At 47.5% G+C, this 16,718-nt stretch overlaps 1 protein-coding gene across 1 annotated transcript in view; it reads left to right on the forward strand.

The window, feature by feature from the left end:
- Positions 1-16,718, forward strand: part of ZNF8 (zinc finger protein 8) — a 62,352-nt gene that overhangs the window by 25,673 nt on the left and 19,961 nt on the right. Inside the window, 1 exon segment of the mRNA XM_023197535.3 lies at positions 2,253-2,404. Coding sequence (XP_023053303.2) covers positions 2,253-2,404 — 152 coding nt within the window.

Consider the following 16,718-nt stretch of genomic DNA (forward strand, 5'->3'; position numbering starts at 1 on the left):
TGCTGGGTGTGAGGGCGCCGGGTGTGAGGGTGCTGGGTGCATGTAAGGATCTGGCCCAGGAGGAAAGAGAGCTTTTGATTGAGAGGAGGGAAAAATCCTCTCAGCAGTCAAGGGATGGCCACAGAGTGTAGTTAATGCGTTGCCAAAGGATCCTTGTGTCCTCATGTGCTCAGAGAGTGATGCATGGGAACTTGACGTAGGCCTCAGTAGTGTTGACTGTGGTGCCAAGCAACCATAATGAACAGAGTGACAAGCAGAGGAGGGATCTTTAGGACCTGGACAAGGATCCTAAGCTGGGAGCCTCTGCCACTCAGTTTTGGAGGCTCCATATCTTCAACAGTGAGGAATCCCCACCAGCACAATAACAAGGATGGCAAGATCAACCATGGTTTGTAATGTCGGTGCCAGACACTGTGTGAGGCTCACATAGTGATTCATTGATGCCGCAAAATAAATCTTGTAGGATAAACGTTCTTTCTTCTGGCTACAGCAAGGAAAGTGAACCTCTAAGAGGCTAAGGACCTGTTTGAAGTGGCAAACAGTGAAGCCCAGGTGCAGCCAGTCATGCTGTCCATGCTGCGTCAGAGACCATGCAGTCTTTTCTGGAGAGTCTATTGGGTCAATTCTGGAAGCTTAAATACCTTTTTCTGTTTGCAGCATGAAGAAATGGTAGAATTGGTGCATTAAGAATATGAAGTTAGTATTGATGTTTGAGATGCAATTATGAGACCCAGAAGTGGAGCAGGAACTGATATTCCAGGACTAAGCACCAGTTAGGAGTCTGTGTTTGTTTCCTGTGGCCGCTATAAAAAATTACCAACAACCTGTTGGCTTAAAACAATGCAAATTTATTCTCTAAAAGTTACAGAGGCTACAAGTCCAAAATCAGTGTCACTGGATCGAAATCAAGGTGTTGATACGGCCGTGCTCCCTCTGGATGCTCCAAATGGAAAACGCATTTCTGTCTTTTCCTTCTCCTGTTGGTTGCAGCATTCTTTCCAGTCTTCAGATATCTTCTGCTGTGTCTTCTCATCACCTTCTCCTCTGTGTTTCAAATCTCCCTCTGCCTTTCTCTTATGGGAACACTTGTGATTACATTTAGAGTCCCCCTGGATAATCCAGAAAAAAATCCCCATTTAAAAATTTTTAGCAGGGTGTGGTGGCAGGCACCTGTAATCCCAGCTACTCAGGAGGCTGAGGCAGGCGGATCACTTGAACCTGGGAAGTGGAGATTGCAGTTAGCCAAGATTGTGCCACTTTGCTCCAGCCTGGGCAACAGAGCCAGGCTCTGTCTCAAAAATAAATAAAATTGAATTAAATAAAAATATTAATCACAGAAGGGTACGTTGGCTTGGCTGTATTCCCAGCACTTTGGGAGGCCAATGGGGGAGGATCACAGGAGCCCAGGAGTTTGGGGCTGCAGTGAGCCATGATTGTGCCGCTATCTGGTCTGTTCAACACAGCAAGATCCTGACTCTAGAAAACTAAATAAGTAAATAATAATAATAAAATTCTAATCATATCTGAACAGTTCCTTTTTCCCAAAAGTTCACATTCACAGGGTCCAGGGGCTTAGAACATATGTATTTTTTGCAATGGTTAATGGCTTTATATCCTGCGGACCCAGTTCATTCTGTGGATTCTCTTTTTATCTTCACCTCCCTGCTTATTCTCTTTTTTCTTTTCTTTTTTCTTTCTTTTTTTTTTTTTTTTGAGACAGGATCTCACTCTCTCACCCATACTGGAATGCAGTGGCCCAATCTTGGTTCACTGCAACCTCCACCTCCTAGGCTCAAGCGATTCTCCTGCCTCAGCCTCCCGAGAACCTTAGACTACAGGTGCCCACCAGCAGACCTGGCTAATTTTTTTATTTTTGTTAGAGACAGAGTTTTACGATGTTGACCAAGCTGGTCTCTAACTCCAGACCTCAAGTGATCCACCTGCCTCAGCCTCCCAAAATTATGGGATTACAGGCATGAGCCACTGCACCTGGCCCCTCCCTGCTTATTCTTTTGCCCTCTATTTGGGGACCAGTGTTACTTAGTCACTTCTTTATTATGTTTGTGTGTATTTTGCACTTTACCACTGATACCATGTTTGCTGATCCATCCGTCCTTTTCACAGCATGCATACAGATTACAGTTTGTAGCTTAGAAACAAACCAGAGACACCTCCATTACACAGTTGTCTCCTTCATCCCCCTCCCCCTCTGATGCTTCTCCAGTAACTCAGGCATTTTGGATTTCTTTCAGACTGGAAGACTACCCTTGAGGAGAATAGGTTGAATTCTGAAAAAGATGGAGCTAGGGAAGAACTGTCCCACCACATGGAAGTGAAACAGTGTGTACAGGAGGAGCCACCCTGTTTGGTGTCATTAGGAAAAGTGCACGATCAGAGCAACCAGGTAAGGGAACACCAGGAGAACTCCTTGAGGTTCATGGTACTCACCTCTGAGAGATTGTTTCCTCAAAGAGAACACCGTGAGCTTGAACTTGGGGGAAGTTCTCTACCTTCTACTTTAAGCCGTCTACCTACGACATTACCTGCAAGTACAGGTTTCCCTGAGCCTAACTCACAGGTTAAAGGGTTTAAACAAAATTCGGCTTTCATTAATCATGAGAAAAATGGAGCAGATGGGAAGCACTGTGAGAATCATCAGCATGCTAGAGCCTTGTGTCAGAGCATTTACTTGAGTAAACTTGGAAACATTGAAACAGGAAAGAGAAACCCTTATGAACATATTGTCGGTCGTGACTCTCTCAGCGATGGTTCCTCCCTTTGTTTTCATGGTAAAACTTTTTCAGTGAAGAAAAGTGATGACTGTAAGGATTATGGAAACCTCTTCAGTCACAGTGTGTCTCTGAAGGAACAGAAGCCAGTGCATTTTGGAAAAAGTCAGTATGAGCGTGATGAATGCAGAGAAGCCTGTTCTGAGAGTCTGTGCCTTGTACAAACAGAAAGAAGTGACCCTGGAGGGACCCCCTTCAGAGGTGAGGAAGGGTGTGCTGCCTTCCCTATGGCCTCATCTTTTTCTGACTGTAATATCATTCAGACTACAGAGAAGTCATCTGTGTGTAATCAGTGTGGAAACTCTTTCAGCTGTTGTTGTAAGCTCACATACCAGAGAACACAAACTGGAGAAAAGCCCTTCGAATGTACTCATTGTGGGAAGTCTTTTAGTCAGAGCTATGACCTTGTCGTACATCAGAGGACACACACTGGAGAGAAGCCCTATGAGTGTGACCTATGTGGGAAATCCTTCACCCAGAGATCCAAACTTATTACGCATCAGCGAATTCACACTGGAGAAAAACCGTATCAGTGTGTTGAATGCGGAAAATCCTTCAGGTGGAACTCTAACCTCATTGTACATCAGAGAATTCATACTGGAGAGAAACCGTACGAGTGCACTCACTGTGGAAAGTCCTTCAGCCAAAGCTATGAGTTAGTTACACATAAAAGAACCCACACTGGAGAAAAGCCCTTCAAATGTACTCAGTGTGGGAAATCTTTCAGCCAGAAGTATGATCTTGTCGTACATCAGAGGACACACACTGGAGAGAAGCCCTATGAGTGCAACCTGTGTGGGAAATCCTTCTCCCAGAGTTCCAAACTTATTACGCATCAGCGAATTCACACTGGAGAAAAACCATATCCGTGTATCGAATGTGGGAAATCCTTCAGGTGGAACTCTAACCTCGTCATCCATCAGAGAATTCATACTGGGGAGAAACCGTACGAGTGCACTCACTGTGGAAAGTCCTTCAGCCAAAGCTATCAATTAGTTGCACATAAAAGAACTCACACTGGAGAAAAGCCCTATGAATGTAACCAGTGTGGAAAAGCCTTCAATCGAAGCACTCAGCTCATCAGGCATCTGCAAATTCACACAGGGGAGAAGCCGTACAAATGCAATCAGTGCGATAAAGCCTTTGCGAGGAGCTCCTACCTTGTGATGCATCAGAGAACTCACACTGGTGAGAAACCTTTTGAGTGCAGTCAGTGTGGGAAAGCCTTTACAGGGAGCTCTAACCTTCTTTCCCATCAGAGAATTCATTCTGGAGAGAAACCCTACGAATGTAGTGACTGTGGGAAATCCTTCCGGCAGCGATCTCAGCTTGTAGTGCATCGGCGGACACATACTGGAGAGAAACCTTAGGAGTGCAGTCATTGTGGGAAAGCTTTCAGCCAGAGGTCTCCCCTCATCATGCACCAGAGGACACCTGTCAGTGGGAAGAGCTATCAGTGTGATGTGTATTAAGGCCTTCAGCCAGCAGTAGTGACTCATTAAACATCAGAGAACGCATCCTGGAGGAAAGCCCTATGAATGCATTGATTGTGGGAAAGCCTTCAATGATTACTCAACCCTTAGTAAACACGAGAGGACACACCCTGGAGAGAAACCCTATGAATGTGACCGCTGTGAGAAAGCCCTTAGCCAGCGGTGTCAACTTACCAGGCATTGGAGAGTTCATACTGGAGAGAAGCCCTATGAATGTTAATGTGGAAAAGTTTCCAGTTATGATACTTCCCTTCTTCAACATGAGAAAGCTCATGGGCAAGAAACTCTGAATAACCAAGATGGAGCCAGATGCAGTTGCCAACACCTGTAATCCCAGCACTTTGGGAGGCCAAGGCAGGTGGATTGCTTGAGCCCAGGAGTTTGAGACCAGCCTGGGTAACATGGCAAAATCCTGTCTTTACAAAAAGTACAAAAATTAGCCTAGCATGGTGGTGCATACCTGTAGTCGTAGCTACTCAGGAGACTGAGGCGGGAGGATCACTTGAGCTTGGGAGGCGGAGGTTGCAGTGAGCTGTGATCGTGCCGTCACACTGCTGCCTTATGAGAGAGTGAGACACGCGCTAAATAAATAATAACCAAGATAAGAAATTTCCCTGCCATACCTTCTTTACTAGAAATCAAGTGGCCAAAACGTGACTCTCAGAGTGGGGCTTCATGACCATGTGCATCGGAATTGCCTAGAGTGTGCACTAAAATTGTATTATGATGCTCACTCTAGCCAACTGAATAAAAATCTCTGGTAGTAGAATCCAGGAGTCTGCAGTTTCTAAAATCACACAGGTGGGTGGGCACGGTGGCTCATGACTGTAATCCCAGTGCTTTGGGAGGCTGAGGTGGGTGGATCACCTGAAGTCAGGAGTTTGAGACCAGCCTGGCAAACATAGCAAAACTGTCTCTATTAAAAATACAGGCCAGGGCCGAGGCGTGGTGGCTCACGTCTGTAATCCCAGTACTTAGTTAGGCCAAGGTGGGTGGATCACGAGGTTAGGAGATTCAGACCATCCTGGCTCATACGGTGAAACCCTGTCTCTACTAAAAATACAAAAAAATTAGCTGGGCATGGTGGTGGGCGCCTGTAGTTCCAGGTACTCAGGAGGCTGAGGCAGGAGAATGGCGTGAACCCGGGAGGCGGAGCTTGCAGTGAGCCAAGATCACACTAGTGCACTCCAGCCTGGGCGACATAGCGAGACTCTGTCTCAAAACAAAAAAATACAGGCCAGGCACAATGACTGATGCCTGTAATCACAGAATTTTGGGAGGCAACAGCAGGTGGATCACCTGATGTCAGGAGTTCGAGACCAGCCTCACTAACGTGGAGAAACCCCGTCTCCACTAAATATGCAAAAATTAGCTGGGTATGGTGGTGGACACCTGTAATCCCAGCTACTCAGGAGGCTGAGGCAGGAGAATCTTAACCCGGGAGGCAGAGGTTGCAGTCAACCAAGATCGAGCCATTACGCTCCAGCCTGGGCAACAAGAGCGAAACTTCCTCTCAAGGGGAAAAAAAAAAAAGGACTCTGGTGAGGCATGGTGGTTCATGCCTGTAATCCCAGCAGTTCAGGAGGCTGAAGTGGGCAGATAACTTGAGGACAGGCATTCAAGACCAGCCTGGCCAACATGGCAAAACCCCATCTCTACTAAAAATACAAAAATTAGCCAGGTGTGGTGGCACACGTGTGTAATCCCAGCTATTCGGGAGGCTGCGGCATGAGAATCACTTGAACCTGGGAGGCAGAGGTTGCAGTTAGCCGAGATCATGCCACTGCACTCTTGTTTGGGCAACAGGGTGAGACTGTCTCAAAAAAAAAAAAAAAAGGACTCTGAGCTGGCCGTAATGGCTCATGTCTATAATCCCAGCACTTTGGGAGACCAAGCCAGGCAGATCACTTGAGCCCAGTAGATTGAGACCAATCTGGGCAGCATGTTGAGACCTCATCTCTACAAAAGAAATACAATTAGCTGGGCATGGTGCTGCACACCTGTAGTCCCAGCTACTCTGGAGGCTGAGGCAGGAGTATTACTTGAGCCTGAAGGGGGCGGGGGGGTCGCACCTGCAGTGAGCTGAGATCACACCACTGCATTCCAGCCTAGGCACCAGAGCAACACCATATCTCTAACACAAAACAACAAAATATTGGACTCTGAATATTTCAGGGATTTGGTTGTGTTTAAACTTTGTTGTTCAGTTGGTTGGATTGTAATCAGAACTGGCAGCATATTAATATGGAAAATATTTATCGGGTGATGTGAAAACAGGAGCCCAAATAGTATGTTCACAGAAGGTTACAAACACATAATTTAAATTGGTCTACTCAGCAACATGTTCCCTAAAAGAAAAAAGCATAAATTAACAGTAGTGGGGAAAGTGGAAGAGGCCATGTCTGCATTCATTCATTCATTTTTTTTTTGAGATGGAATCTCACTCTGTTGCCCAGGCTGGAGTGCCGTGGCACGATCTCTGCTCATTACAAGCTCCACCTCTTGGGTTCACACCATTCTCCTGCCTCAGCCTCCTGAGTAGCTGGGACTACAGGCACCCGCCACCACACCCAGCTAATTTTTTGTATTTTTAGTAGAGACGGAGTTTCACCATGTTAGCCAGGATGGTCTCGATCTCCTGACCTCGTGATCCGCCTGCCTTGGCCTCCCAAAGTGCTGGGATTACAGGCGTGAGACACCATGCCTGGCCACATTTATATTTATTTTTTGACACAGGCTGTTGCTCTGTCGCCCAGGCTGGAGTGCAGTGGCGCAGTCACGGATCACTGCAGCCTCAACCTGGCTCAAATGTTCCTCCTGTCCTAGCCTCCTAAGTAGCTAGGACCACAGGCATGTGCCATGAAGCCTGGCTAAATTAATTCTTTTAGAGACAAGGTCTCACCATGTTGCCGAGGCTGGTCTTGAACTCCTGGTCTCAAGTGATCCCCAGTCTCGGCCTCCCAAAGTCCTGGGATTACAGGCATGAGCTACGGTGCATGCTATTACTGCACATTTAAGCAGGATAAGAGCCAATGGGAGGGCAGGCACGGTGGCTTATGCCTGTAATCCCAGAACTTTGGGAGGCCAAGGCAGGCGGATCCCTTGAGGTTAGGAGTTTGAGACCAGCCTGGCCAACATAGTAAAACCCCATCTCTACTAAAAATACAAAAAATTAGCCAGCTGTCATGACATGTGCCTGTAATCCCAGCTACTTGAGAGGTTGAGGCAGGAAAATCACTTGAACCCAGGAGGTGGAGTTTGCTGTGAGCCGAGACTGTGCCATTGAACTCCAGCCTGGGCAAAAAAGCGAAAAGCAAGACTCCGTCTCAAAAACAAAACAACCAAAGAAAGTGCCGGTGGTGTGGTGGCTCATGCCTTTAATCCCAGCTCTTTGGGAGGCTGAGGCGGGCAGATCACCTGAACTCAGGAGTTCGAGACCAGCTTGGCCAATATGGTGAAACCTCATCTCTAATAAAAGTACAAAAATGAGCCAGGCACGGTGGCAGGCGCCTGTAATCCCAGCTACTCAGGAGACTGAGGCAGGAGAATCGCTTGAACTCCAGAGGTAGAGGTTGCAGTGAGCTAAGATTGTGCCACTGCACTCCAGCCTGGGCAACAAAGCAAGACTCTGTCTCAAAAAAAAGAAAAGAAAAACATGTCAGGGCTGGGCATGGTGGCTCACACCTGTAATCCCAGCTACTCAGGAGGCTGAGGCAGGAGAATCACTTGATCCCAGATGGTGGAGGTTGTAGCAACCTAAGATGGTGCCACTGCACTCCAGTGTGTGCCACAAAGCGAGACTGTCTCAAAACAAAAACAAAGCAGATGGCAGGGCCAGGCGTGGTGGCTCACACCTGTACTCCCAGCTACTTGGGAGGCTGAGGCAGGAGAATCGCTTGAACCCAGGAAGTGGAGGTTGCAGTGAGCTAAGATTGTGCCACTGCACTCCAGCGTGGATCACAAAGCAAGACTCTGTCTCAAAAAAAAAAAAAGAAACAGATGGCAGGGGCGGGCATGGTAGCTCACGCCTGTAATCCCAGCACTTTGGGAGACCCAGGCAGGTGGATCAGTCTAGGTTAGGAGTCTGAGACCAGCCTGGCCAAGATGGTGAAACCCTGTCTCTACTAAAGATACAAAAATTAGCCAGGTGTGGTGATGCACGCCTGTAATCTCAGCTACTCAGGACGCTGAGGCAGGAGAATTGCGTGATCCCAGGAGGCAGAGGTTGCAGTGAGTCGAGATCGTGCCACTGCACTCCAGCCTGGGCGACAGAATGAGACTCTGTCACAAAACAAACACAGGGCAGATGGCATGGCAGAACCTTCTCTAGAGAAAATAGTTTTCAATCTAGGAAAGGAATAGGGTAAGAAAATGAATGTTTATTCACCCATAACTAAAAAAAAAAAAAAAAAAAGATAATTGTAATTGAAGACTACAAGGTAAATTGTGCTCATACTATACAAATCCTGCTAGAGGGTTATAGTTCCTATGTGAAGGTAACTTTAGAAAGTAGTGTTCACTTGACATCGATGTCGTCATTCCTGCTGGAGGGACAAAAAGCTCATGAAATTTAAATAAAGGAGGAGGAGATACGGTCAGATGTGTTGATTGGCCCTTCAGGGAATGGCATTTGCATAGCTGACATGAACCCCAGGTATTGGCTTTTTTTTTTTTTTTTTTTTTTTTTTTTTTGAGGAGTCTCACTCTGTCACCCAGGCTGGAGTGCAGTGGCGCGATCTCGGCTCACTGCAACCTCCACCTCCTGGGTTGAAGTGATTCTCCTGCCTCAGCCTCCTGAGTAGCTGGGATGACAGGCAGGCGCCACCACACCCAGTTAATTTTTATATTTTTAGTAGACACGGGGTTTCACCATGTTGGTCAGGCTGGTCTCCAACTGATCCGCCCACCTCGGCCTCCCAAAGTGCTAGGATTACAGGCGTGAGCCATCGCACTCGGCCTGTATTGGCTGTTAATTTTTTTTTTTTTTTCTGGAGACAGAGTCTTGCTCTGTTGCCCAGGCCAGAGTGCAGTGGCGCCATCTGGGCTCACTGCAAGCTCCGCCTCCCAGGTTCACGCCATTCTTCTGCCTCAGCCTCCCGAGTAGCTGGGACTACAGGCACCGGCCACCACGCCCGGCTAACTTTTTGTATTTTTAGTAGAGATGGGGTTTCACCATGTTAGCCAGGACGGTCTCGATCTGACCTCGTGATCCACCCGCCTCGGCCTCCCAAAGTGCTGGGATTACAGGCATGAGCCACCGCGCCCGGCCGGCTTTTTAACACATGGCTGTGACCTGACAACTTCACAGTGGTGGGCACTGTTGTCATTATTCCTGTCACTGACAACGTCAGCCACTGCAGATGTGGGAGAGTAGACGAGGAAAGAAGTAGTGGAGAGTAGAGGTTCAGGCTTTTCAATATGATATGTAAGTTTACTTAGCAGATGAAAAAGCTTGAAATGTAATATGAAAGGAATTGGAAGCAGATGTGAGTCTCATCCTTACATCAGAGCAGGAAGTTAGTAAAGACTGAAGATGATTGGCTGGATGTGGTGGCTCATGCCTGTAATCCCAGCACTTTGGGAGGCTGAGGCGGGTGGATCACCTGAGGTCAGGAGTTTGAGACCAGCCTGACCAACATGGTGAAACTCCGTCTCTACTGAAAATACAAAGATTAGCCTGGCGTGGTGTTGGGCACCTGTAATCCCAGCTACTCAGGAGGCTGAGGCAGGAGAATCATTGGAACCCGGGAGGCGGAGGTTGCAGTGAGCCAAGATTGCACCACTGTGCTCCAGCCTGGGCAACAGAGTAAGACTCCATCTCCAGGAAAAATAAAATAAAATAAAGATGATCAAAGATTAGCATTACAGAGGTGTCCTCGAGAAGAACTGGAACAGAGATGATTAACAGTGGTTGGAGGTGGGTGGGGTGGATGGGGTGGCACACACCTGTAATCCCAGTGCTTTGGGAGGCCGAGGCAGGTGGATCACTCGAGCCTAAGAGTTGGAGACCAGCCCGGGCAACATGGCAAAACCTCGTCTCTACAGAAAACATGGAAATTAGCCGGACATAGCAGCACATGCCTGAAGTCCCAGACACTCAGGAGGCTGAGTTGGGAGGATTCTTTGAGCCCAGGAGGTTGAGGCTGCAGTTAGCTGTGATTATGTCACTGCACTCCAGCCTATGTGACATTGTGAGACCCTATCTCAAAAAAAAAAAGTGATGTTGGGAGGCTGAGAGGATGAGTGACTGGGGCAGGAGATGAGTACTTTCCCTTTTAAGCCCATAGCATTGAATTCCCTGGTGGTTCACTTCTTATTTGGGTAACTAACAAATTATTTCAAATGTGTGCCTATAAGTGAGAGAAGCAATGGTCCATGAGGAGGTCAGCATTTGATTTGTGGGATTATGAACAATTGTCCTGCTCTCCTTTTGATTTGGTGTCACTGTATTAGTGATCTGGCATTTTAAAAAATCAAGCAAGAGCAGGCTGGGCGCAGTGGCTCATGCCTGTAATCCCAGCACTTTGGGAGGCTGAGGTGGGCGGATCACTTGAGATCAGGAGTTCAAAACCAGCCTGGCCAACATGGTGAAACCCTGTCTTTACTAAAAATGCAAAAATTATCCGGGCCTGGTGGCAGGCGCCTGTAATCCCAGCTACTCGAGAGGCTGAGCAGGAGAATCGCTTGAACCCGGGAGGTGGAGGTTGCAATGAGCTGAGTTTGCCCCACTGTACTGCAGCCTGGGCAACAGAGTGAGACTGCTTGACAAAAAAAAAAAGAAAAAGCATAAAGAAAAGATGTCAGACTTTTCTGTTTGGCCAGTTTGAGTTTATTTCAGCAGGCAGGGCAGACCTGGAGTGGGATGGGTGTGGTGGCTTACACCTGTAATCCTAACAGACCAAGGCCCAGGTGGAAGAACACCTGAGGCCATGAGTTTGAGATCAGACTGGGCAACATGGCAGGACTCTGTCTCTGCAAGAAATAAAAAGCCAGGTGTGGTGGCACGTGCCTGTTGTCCCAGCTACTCAGGAGGCTGAGGTGGGAGGATCACTTGAGCCTGAGAAGTTGAGGCTGCAGTGAGCTGAGATTGCACCACCGCATTCCAGCCTGGGCAACAGAGTGAGACCCCGTCTCTTTAAAAATGAAAATAATCCCTTCGATTTAAAGGGAGTGGGTTAGTCCTTGAAGATTTGATTTTCCAGATGTCGTATCAAAAATAAGTCGAGGTGGGTGGATCATGAGGTCAGGAGTTCAAGACCAGCCTGGCCAACATGGTGAAACCCCGTCTCTACTAAAAATACAAAAATTAGCTGGGCATGGTGGCGTGTGCCTGTAATCCCAGCTACTCAGGAAGTTGAGGCGGGAGAATTGCTTGAACCAGGACCTGGGAGGTGGAGGTTGCAGTGAGCTGAGATTGCGCCACTGTACTCCAGCCTGGGCTACAGAGTGAGTCTCCGTCTCAAAAAAAAAAAAAAAAAAAAAGCCTGTGCACGGTGGCTCACACCTGTAATCCCAGTACTTTGGGAGGCTGAGGTGGGCAGATTGCGAGGTCAGGAGATCGAGACCATCCTGGCTAACACGGGGAAACCCTGTCTCTACTAAAAATACAAAAAACTAGCCGGGCGAGGTGGCGGGCACCTGTAATCCCAGCTACTCGGGAGGCTGAGGCAGGAGAATGGCGTGAACCCGGGAGGCAGAGCTTGCAGTGAGCCGAGATCACGCCACTGCACTCCAGCCTGGGTGACAAAGCAGGACTCCGTCTCAAAGGAAAAAAAAAAAGGAAGAAGAAGAAAAGAAGAAGAAGAAGTCAGTGTGTCCCAGGGAGTGCAGACCTGAGAAGGGACTGGGTGGAAACCATTCTGAAGGTGCAAGACAGGCATGTGAATCTGCATTACGGCCAAGTACTGAATGTACTTCCCCATGGTCGCCCTGGCAATCACCTGTTACCTTTTCTTAAAACCTTTTGCAATAACATAGCCCTCATGATTCAAAGGACAACCTGAGGTTTAGATGAAAAATGCCTTGCCTCAGTCACCTGAGCAGAAGAGGTAGGCTCTGCTTCCTGCTCAGATGGTGGGTCCCTCTCTTGCGACCAACACCTCCATGTAGCTTTCCAAACGGCCAGTGTTCTTTTTCCTAGGAGGGACCCCACAACAGATCCAGCAAATTGGTCAAAGCATTCAGCAATTCTCCCTGACCAAGCCTCCAGTCTTAAAGAAGCTTTTCTTCAGCAAGTCTTGAAATGGCCTAGTACGAGAGTCAGTTGCAGAACATGTATGCAATGCCCCCGTGTCCTTTCCAGTATGGGGGCTCTGTAGGTGATGGGAGCAGGGATTTGGTGGTTATGTTCTTCTCTGAGACTGTGCCCAGTGGCAATCACGCAGGAAGAGAAGTATGTGTGCAAAGCATGGAGGACAGCAACTACTATGTATGGAGTGAATACATCTGGCCATGCTCTCTCTGCTAGGATCAAAGAAGGGAAATCCCGGGCCGGGCACAGTGGCTCCTGCCTGTAATCCCAGCACTTTGGGAGGCCGAGGCTGGCAGATCACCTGAGGTCAGGAGTTTGAGACCAGGCTGACCAACATGGAGAAACCCCATCTCTACTAAAAATACAAAATTAGCTGGGCGTGGTGGTGCATGCCTGTAATCGCAGCTACTTGGGAGGCTGAGGCAGGAGAATCACTTGAACCTGGGAGGTGTAGGTTGTGGTGAGCCGAGATCACGCCATTGTACTCTAGCCTGGGCAACGAGTGAAAACTCCATCTCAATAAAGAAGAAAGAAATCAAGAAAGTAGAAAATCATATTATCATATACTTTAATAGCACAACAAAATTACAAATTAATAATTGTGGATATTTTAGAATATATATGAAACAGCTGTTTGGTCAAAGACGAAATAAAAAAACTAAATCTGTTTAAGTAAAAATAAGTACTTTATATCAAATGATCAACATGAATACAAAATACCAAAGCTTGCCTAAAGCCTAAGCCAGGAATGGTGGCTCACGCCTGTAATCCCAGTACTTTGGGAGTCCAAGGTGGGTGGATCACCAGGTCAGGAGATAGAGACCAGCCTGACCAACACGCTGAAACCCTGCCTCTACTAAAAATACAAAAAATTAGCTGGGCGTGGTGGCGGGTGTCTGTAATCCCAGCTATTTGGGAGGATGAAGCAGGAGAATCGCTTGAACCCAGGAGGCGGAGATTGCAGTGGGCTGAGATTGTGCCACTGCACTCCAGCCTGGGTGACAGAGTGAGACTCTGTCTCAAAAAAAAAAAAAAAAAAGCCTATTCTATAGACAAGTGTGTCTCAAGATTTTTGTCTCAAGACCCCTTCACACTCTTAAAGTCACTGGAGACTCTAAACAGTTTTTGTTTTGTTTTGTTTTCCCCCGAGGCAGAGTCTTGCTCTATTGTCCAGGCTGGAGAGCAGTGGCACGATCTCGGCTCACTGCAACCTCTGCCTCCCAGGTTCAAGTGATTCTCCTGCCTCAGCCTCCCGAGTAGCTGGGATTAAAGGCACCCGCCACCACGCCTGGCTAATGTTTGTATTTTTAGTAGAGACGGGGTTTCCCCATGTTAGCCAGGATGGTCTCGAACTCTTGATCTCGTGATCTGTGCACCTCAGCCTCCCAAAGTGCTGGGATTACAAGCGTGAGCCACCGTGCCTGGCTCCTAAACTGTTTTTGTTTATGTAGGTCCTATCAGTATTTGGTGTATTAGGCTTTAAAACAGAAAAAAATTAATATGTTTTATTCAGATAATTTTTCAAAATAAACCCATTCTATGTTAATATATAGGTTGAGCTGTGTCTCTTCCCAAAATCGATATGTTGAAGTTCTTTTTTTTTTTTTTTTTTTGAGGCGGAGTCTCGCTCTGTTGCCCGGACTGGAGTGCAGTGGCCAGATCTCAGCTCACTGCAAGCTCCGCCTCCCGGGTTTACGCCATTCTCCTGCCTCAGCCTCCGGAGTAGCTGGGACTACAGGCGCCCGCCACCTCGCCCGGCTAGTTTTTTGTATTTTTTAGTAGAGACGGGGTTTCACTGTGTTAGCCAGGATGGTCTCGATCTCCTGACCTCGTGATCCGCCCGTCTCAGCCTCCCAAAGTGCTGGGATTACAGGCTTGAGCCACCGTGCCCGGCCTCGATATGTTGAAGTTCTAACCCATAGGACCTCAGACCTTATTTGGAGACAGCATCTTTATTTTTTATTTTATTTTATTTTTTGAGACGGAGTCTCGCCCTGTCGCCCAGGCTGGAGTGCAGTGGCCAGATCTCAGCTCACTGCAAGCTCCGCCTCCCGGGTTTACGCCATTCTCCTGCCTAAGCCTCCCAAGTAGCTGGGACTACAGGCGCCCACCACCTCATCTGGCTAGCTTTTTGTATTTTTTAGTAGAGACAGGGTTTCACCGTGTTGGCCAGGATGGTCTCGATCTCCTGACCTCGTGATCCGCCCGTCTCAGCCTCCCAAAGTGCTGGGATTACAGGGTTGAGCCACCACGCCCGGCCTTGGAGACAGCATCTTTAAAGAGCTAAAATGAGATCATTAGAGTGAGCCCTGGTCCATTATGACTGTTGTCCGTATAAAAACAGAAATTTGGAGACAGACAGCTTGTCACACCCACAGGGAAAATGCCATTTGAAGACAAAGTCAGAGATCTACAAGCCAAGGAATGCCAGAGATTGGCAGCAAACCACCAAAAACTCAGGAAAGGGATGGAACATATACTTTCTTGTAGCCCTCAGAAGGAACCAACTGTGCCAACACATTGATCTCAGACTTCTGGCTTCCACAACTGTAACAATAAATTTATGTTGTTTAAGCCACCCCATTTGTGGTACATTGTTAACAGAGCCCACATGACTAATACAACATATTTTTAAAAATCACCTACTTTATGAAAAACAGCACTTTCCAAAACAGAAATAGGGAGAAGAGTGGCATTGTATGATATTTTTTCAAATCTCCTTAGTGTCTGGCTTCACTGAAGGCAGTTGAGTTCCCGTAGCTGCATGTCCCCATTGCATCTGTTACAATATGACTCATCCAGCAGCCTCTGGACAACTATATTGTATATTCCCATGAAAATGAGAGTGAAAGGAGAGAGGAATCGCACTGGGTAGTCCAGGAGAATGGAAAAACCCAAACGACAACTAAAACAAGCAGTAGGCAAAGAAACCACAGAATAACAAAACCCAAAACAAGGGAGAGAAGACAGCCAAAACCCTGGTCAGGGTGACATGTCCATGACTCTTCCAGGCAAACCCAAATAAGGAAGAAAGGGGGTGGTAACTGGGGTGGGGGTGGGAGGAGGGCGGTGCCTGAAATCCCCTCCTTTTCCAGATACCAGTGACTGTTCCACCCAGAATTAAACACCCATAAAATGAGAAATGCAAACAATGCTGGGTGTGACTCAGGAGCCAGGAACCACTCCCCCACACGTGTCTCCTGTGTTTCCTTTCACTTTGCAATGAAAGCTTCTTGCTTTTCTGCTTATTCTGACTTATCCCTGAATTCTTTCCTGCGATGGCTTCAAGAACCTGGACACCAACTGGCACTGGTATCCATTGATCTTCCTGAGCCCTCTGGCAACAAAAGAAAATGCCAACATCTCATTATTATTATGAACTTAGTTTTGAACCCACTGATACCTTGAAAGGATCTCAGGAACATCCAGGGCTCCCTGACCCACATTTTAAGAACTACTGCAATAGACAAACTCCTACCTTATAATCAAGGAGATAAACAAGAACTAGAAAAAAAAAAAATAGACTGGGTGCGTTTTTGTAATTCCAGCACTTTGGGAGGTCAAGATGGGTGGACTGCTTAAGATCAGGAGCTCAGGACCATCCTAGGCAGCATTGCAAAACCCTATCTCTACAAAAATAAATAAATAAATACAAAAATGAGCTGGGCATGGTGGCATGAAGCTGAGGTGGGAGAATCCTTTGAGCCCAAGAGGTTGAAGCTGCAGTGAGCCATGATGCTCTCTGGATTGGGCAACAGATGAGACCCTGTCTCAAAAAAAAAAAAAAGAGGAGGAAAGAGGAAATAATAGGACATCAAAATAACAGATTCCACACCATTAGAACTAGGAGGAAAGCTGAGCCCAGTGACTGGCTCCAAAATGAACACACAGGTTTGGGCACAGTGGCTCATTCCTGTAATCCCAGCACTTTCAGAGGCTGAGGTAGACAAGATTACTTTGAGCTCTGGAGTTCGAGACCAGCCTGGGCAACATGGCAAAATCCAGTCTCTATAAAAATTAGCCCGGCCGGGCGCAGTGGCTCACGCCTGTAATCCCAGCACTTTGGGAGGCCAAGGCGGGCGGATCACGAGGTCAGGAGATCGAGACCATCCTGGCAAACACGGTGAAACCCCGTCTCTACTAAAAATACAAAAAATTGGCCGGGCGCGGTGGCTCAAGCCTGTA

This window comes from Piliocolobus tephrosceles, chromosome 21 (assembly GCF_002776525.5).
Source record: "Piliocolobus tephrosceles isolate RC106 chromosome 21, ASM277652v3, whole genome shotgun sequence".
In the NCBI taxonomy this organism is placed as follows: Eukaryota; Metazoa; Chordata; class Mammalia; order Primates; family Cercopithecidae; genus Piliocolobus; species Piliocolobus tephrosceles.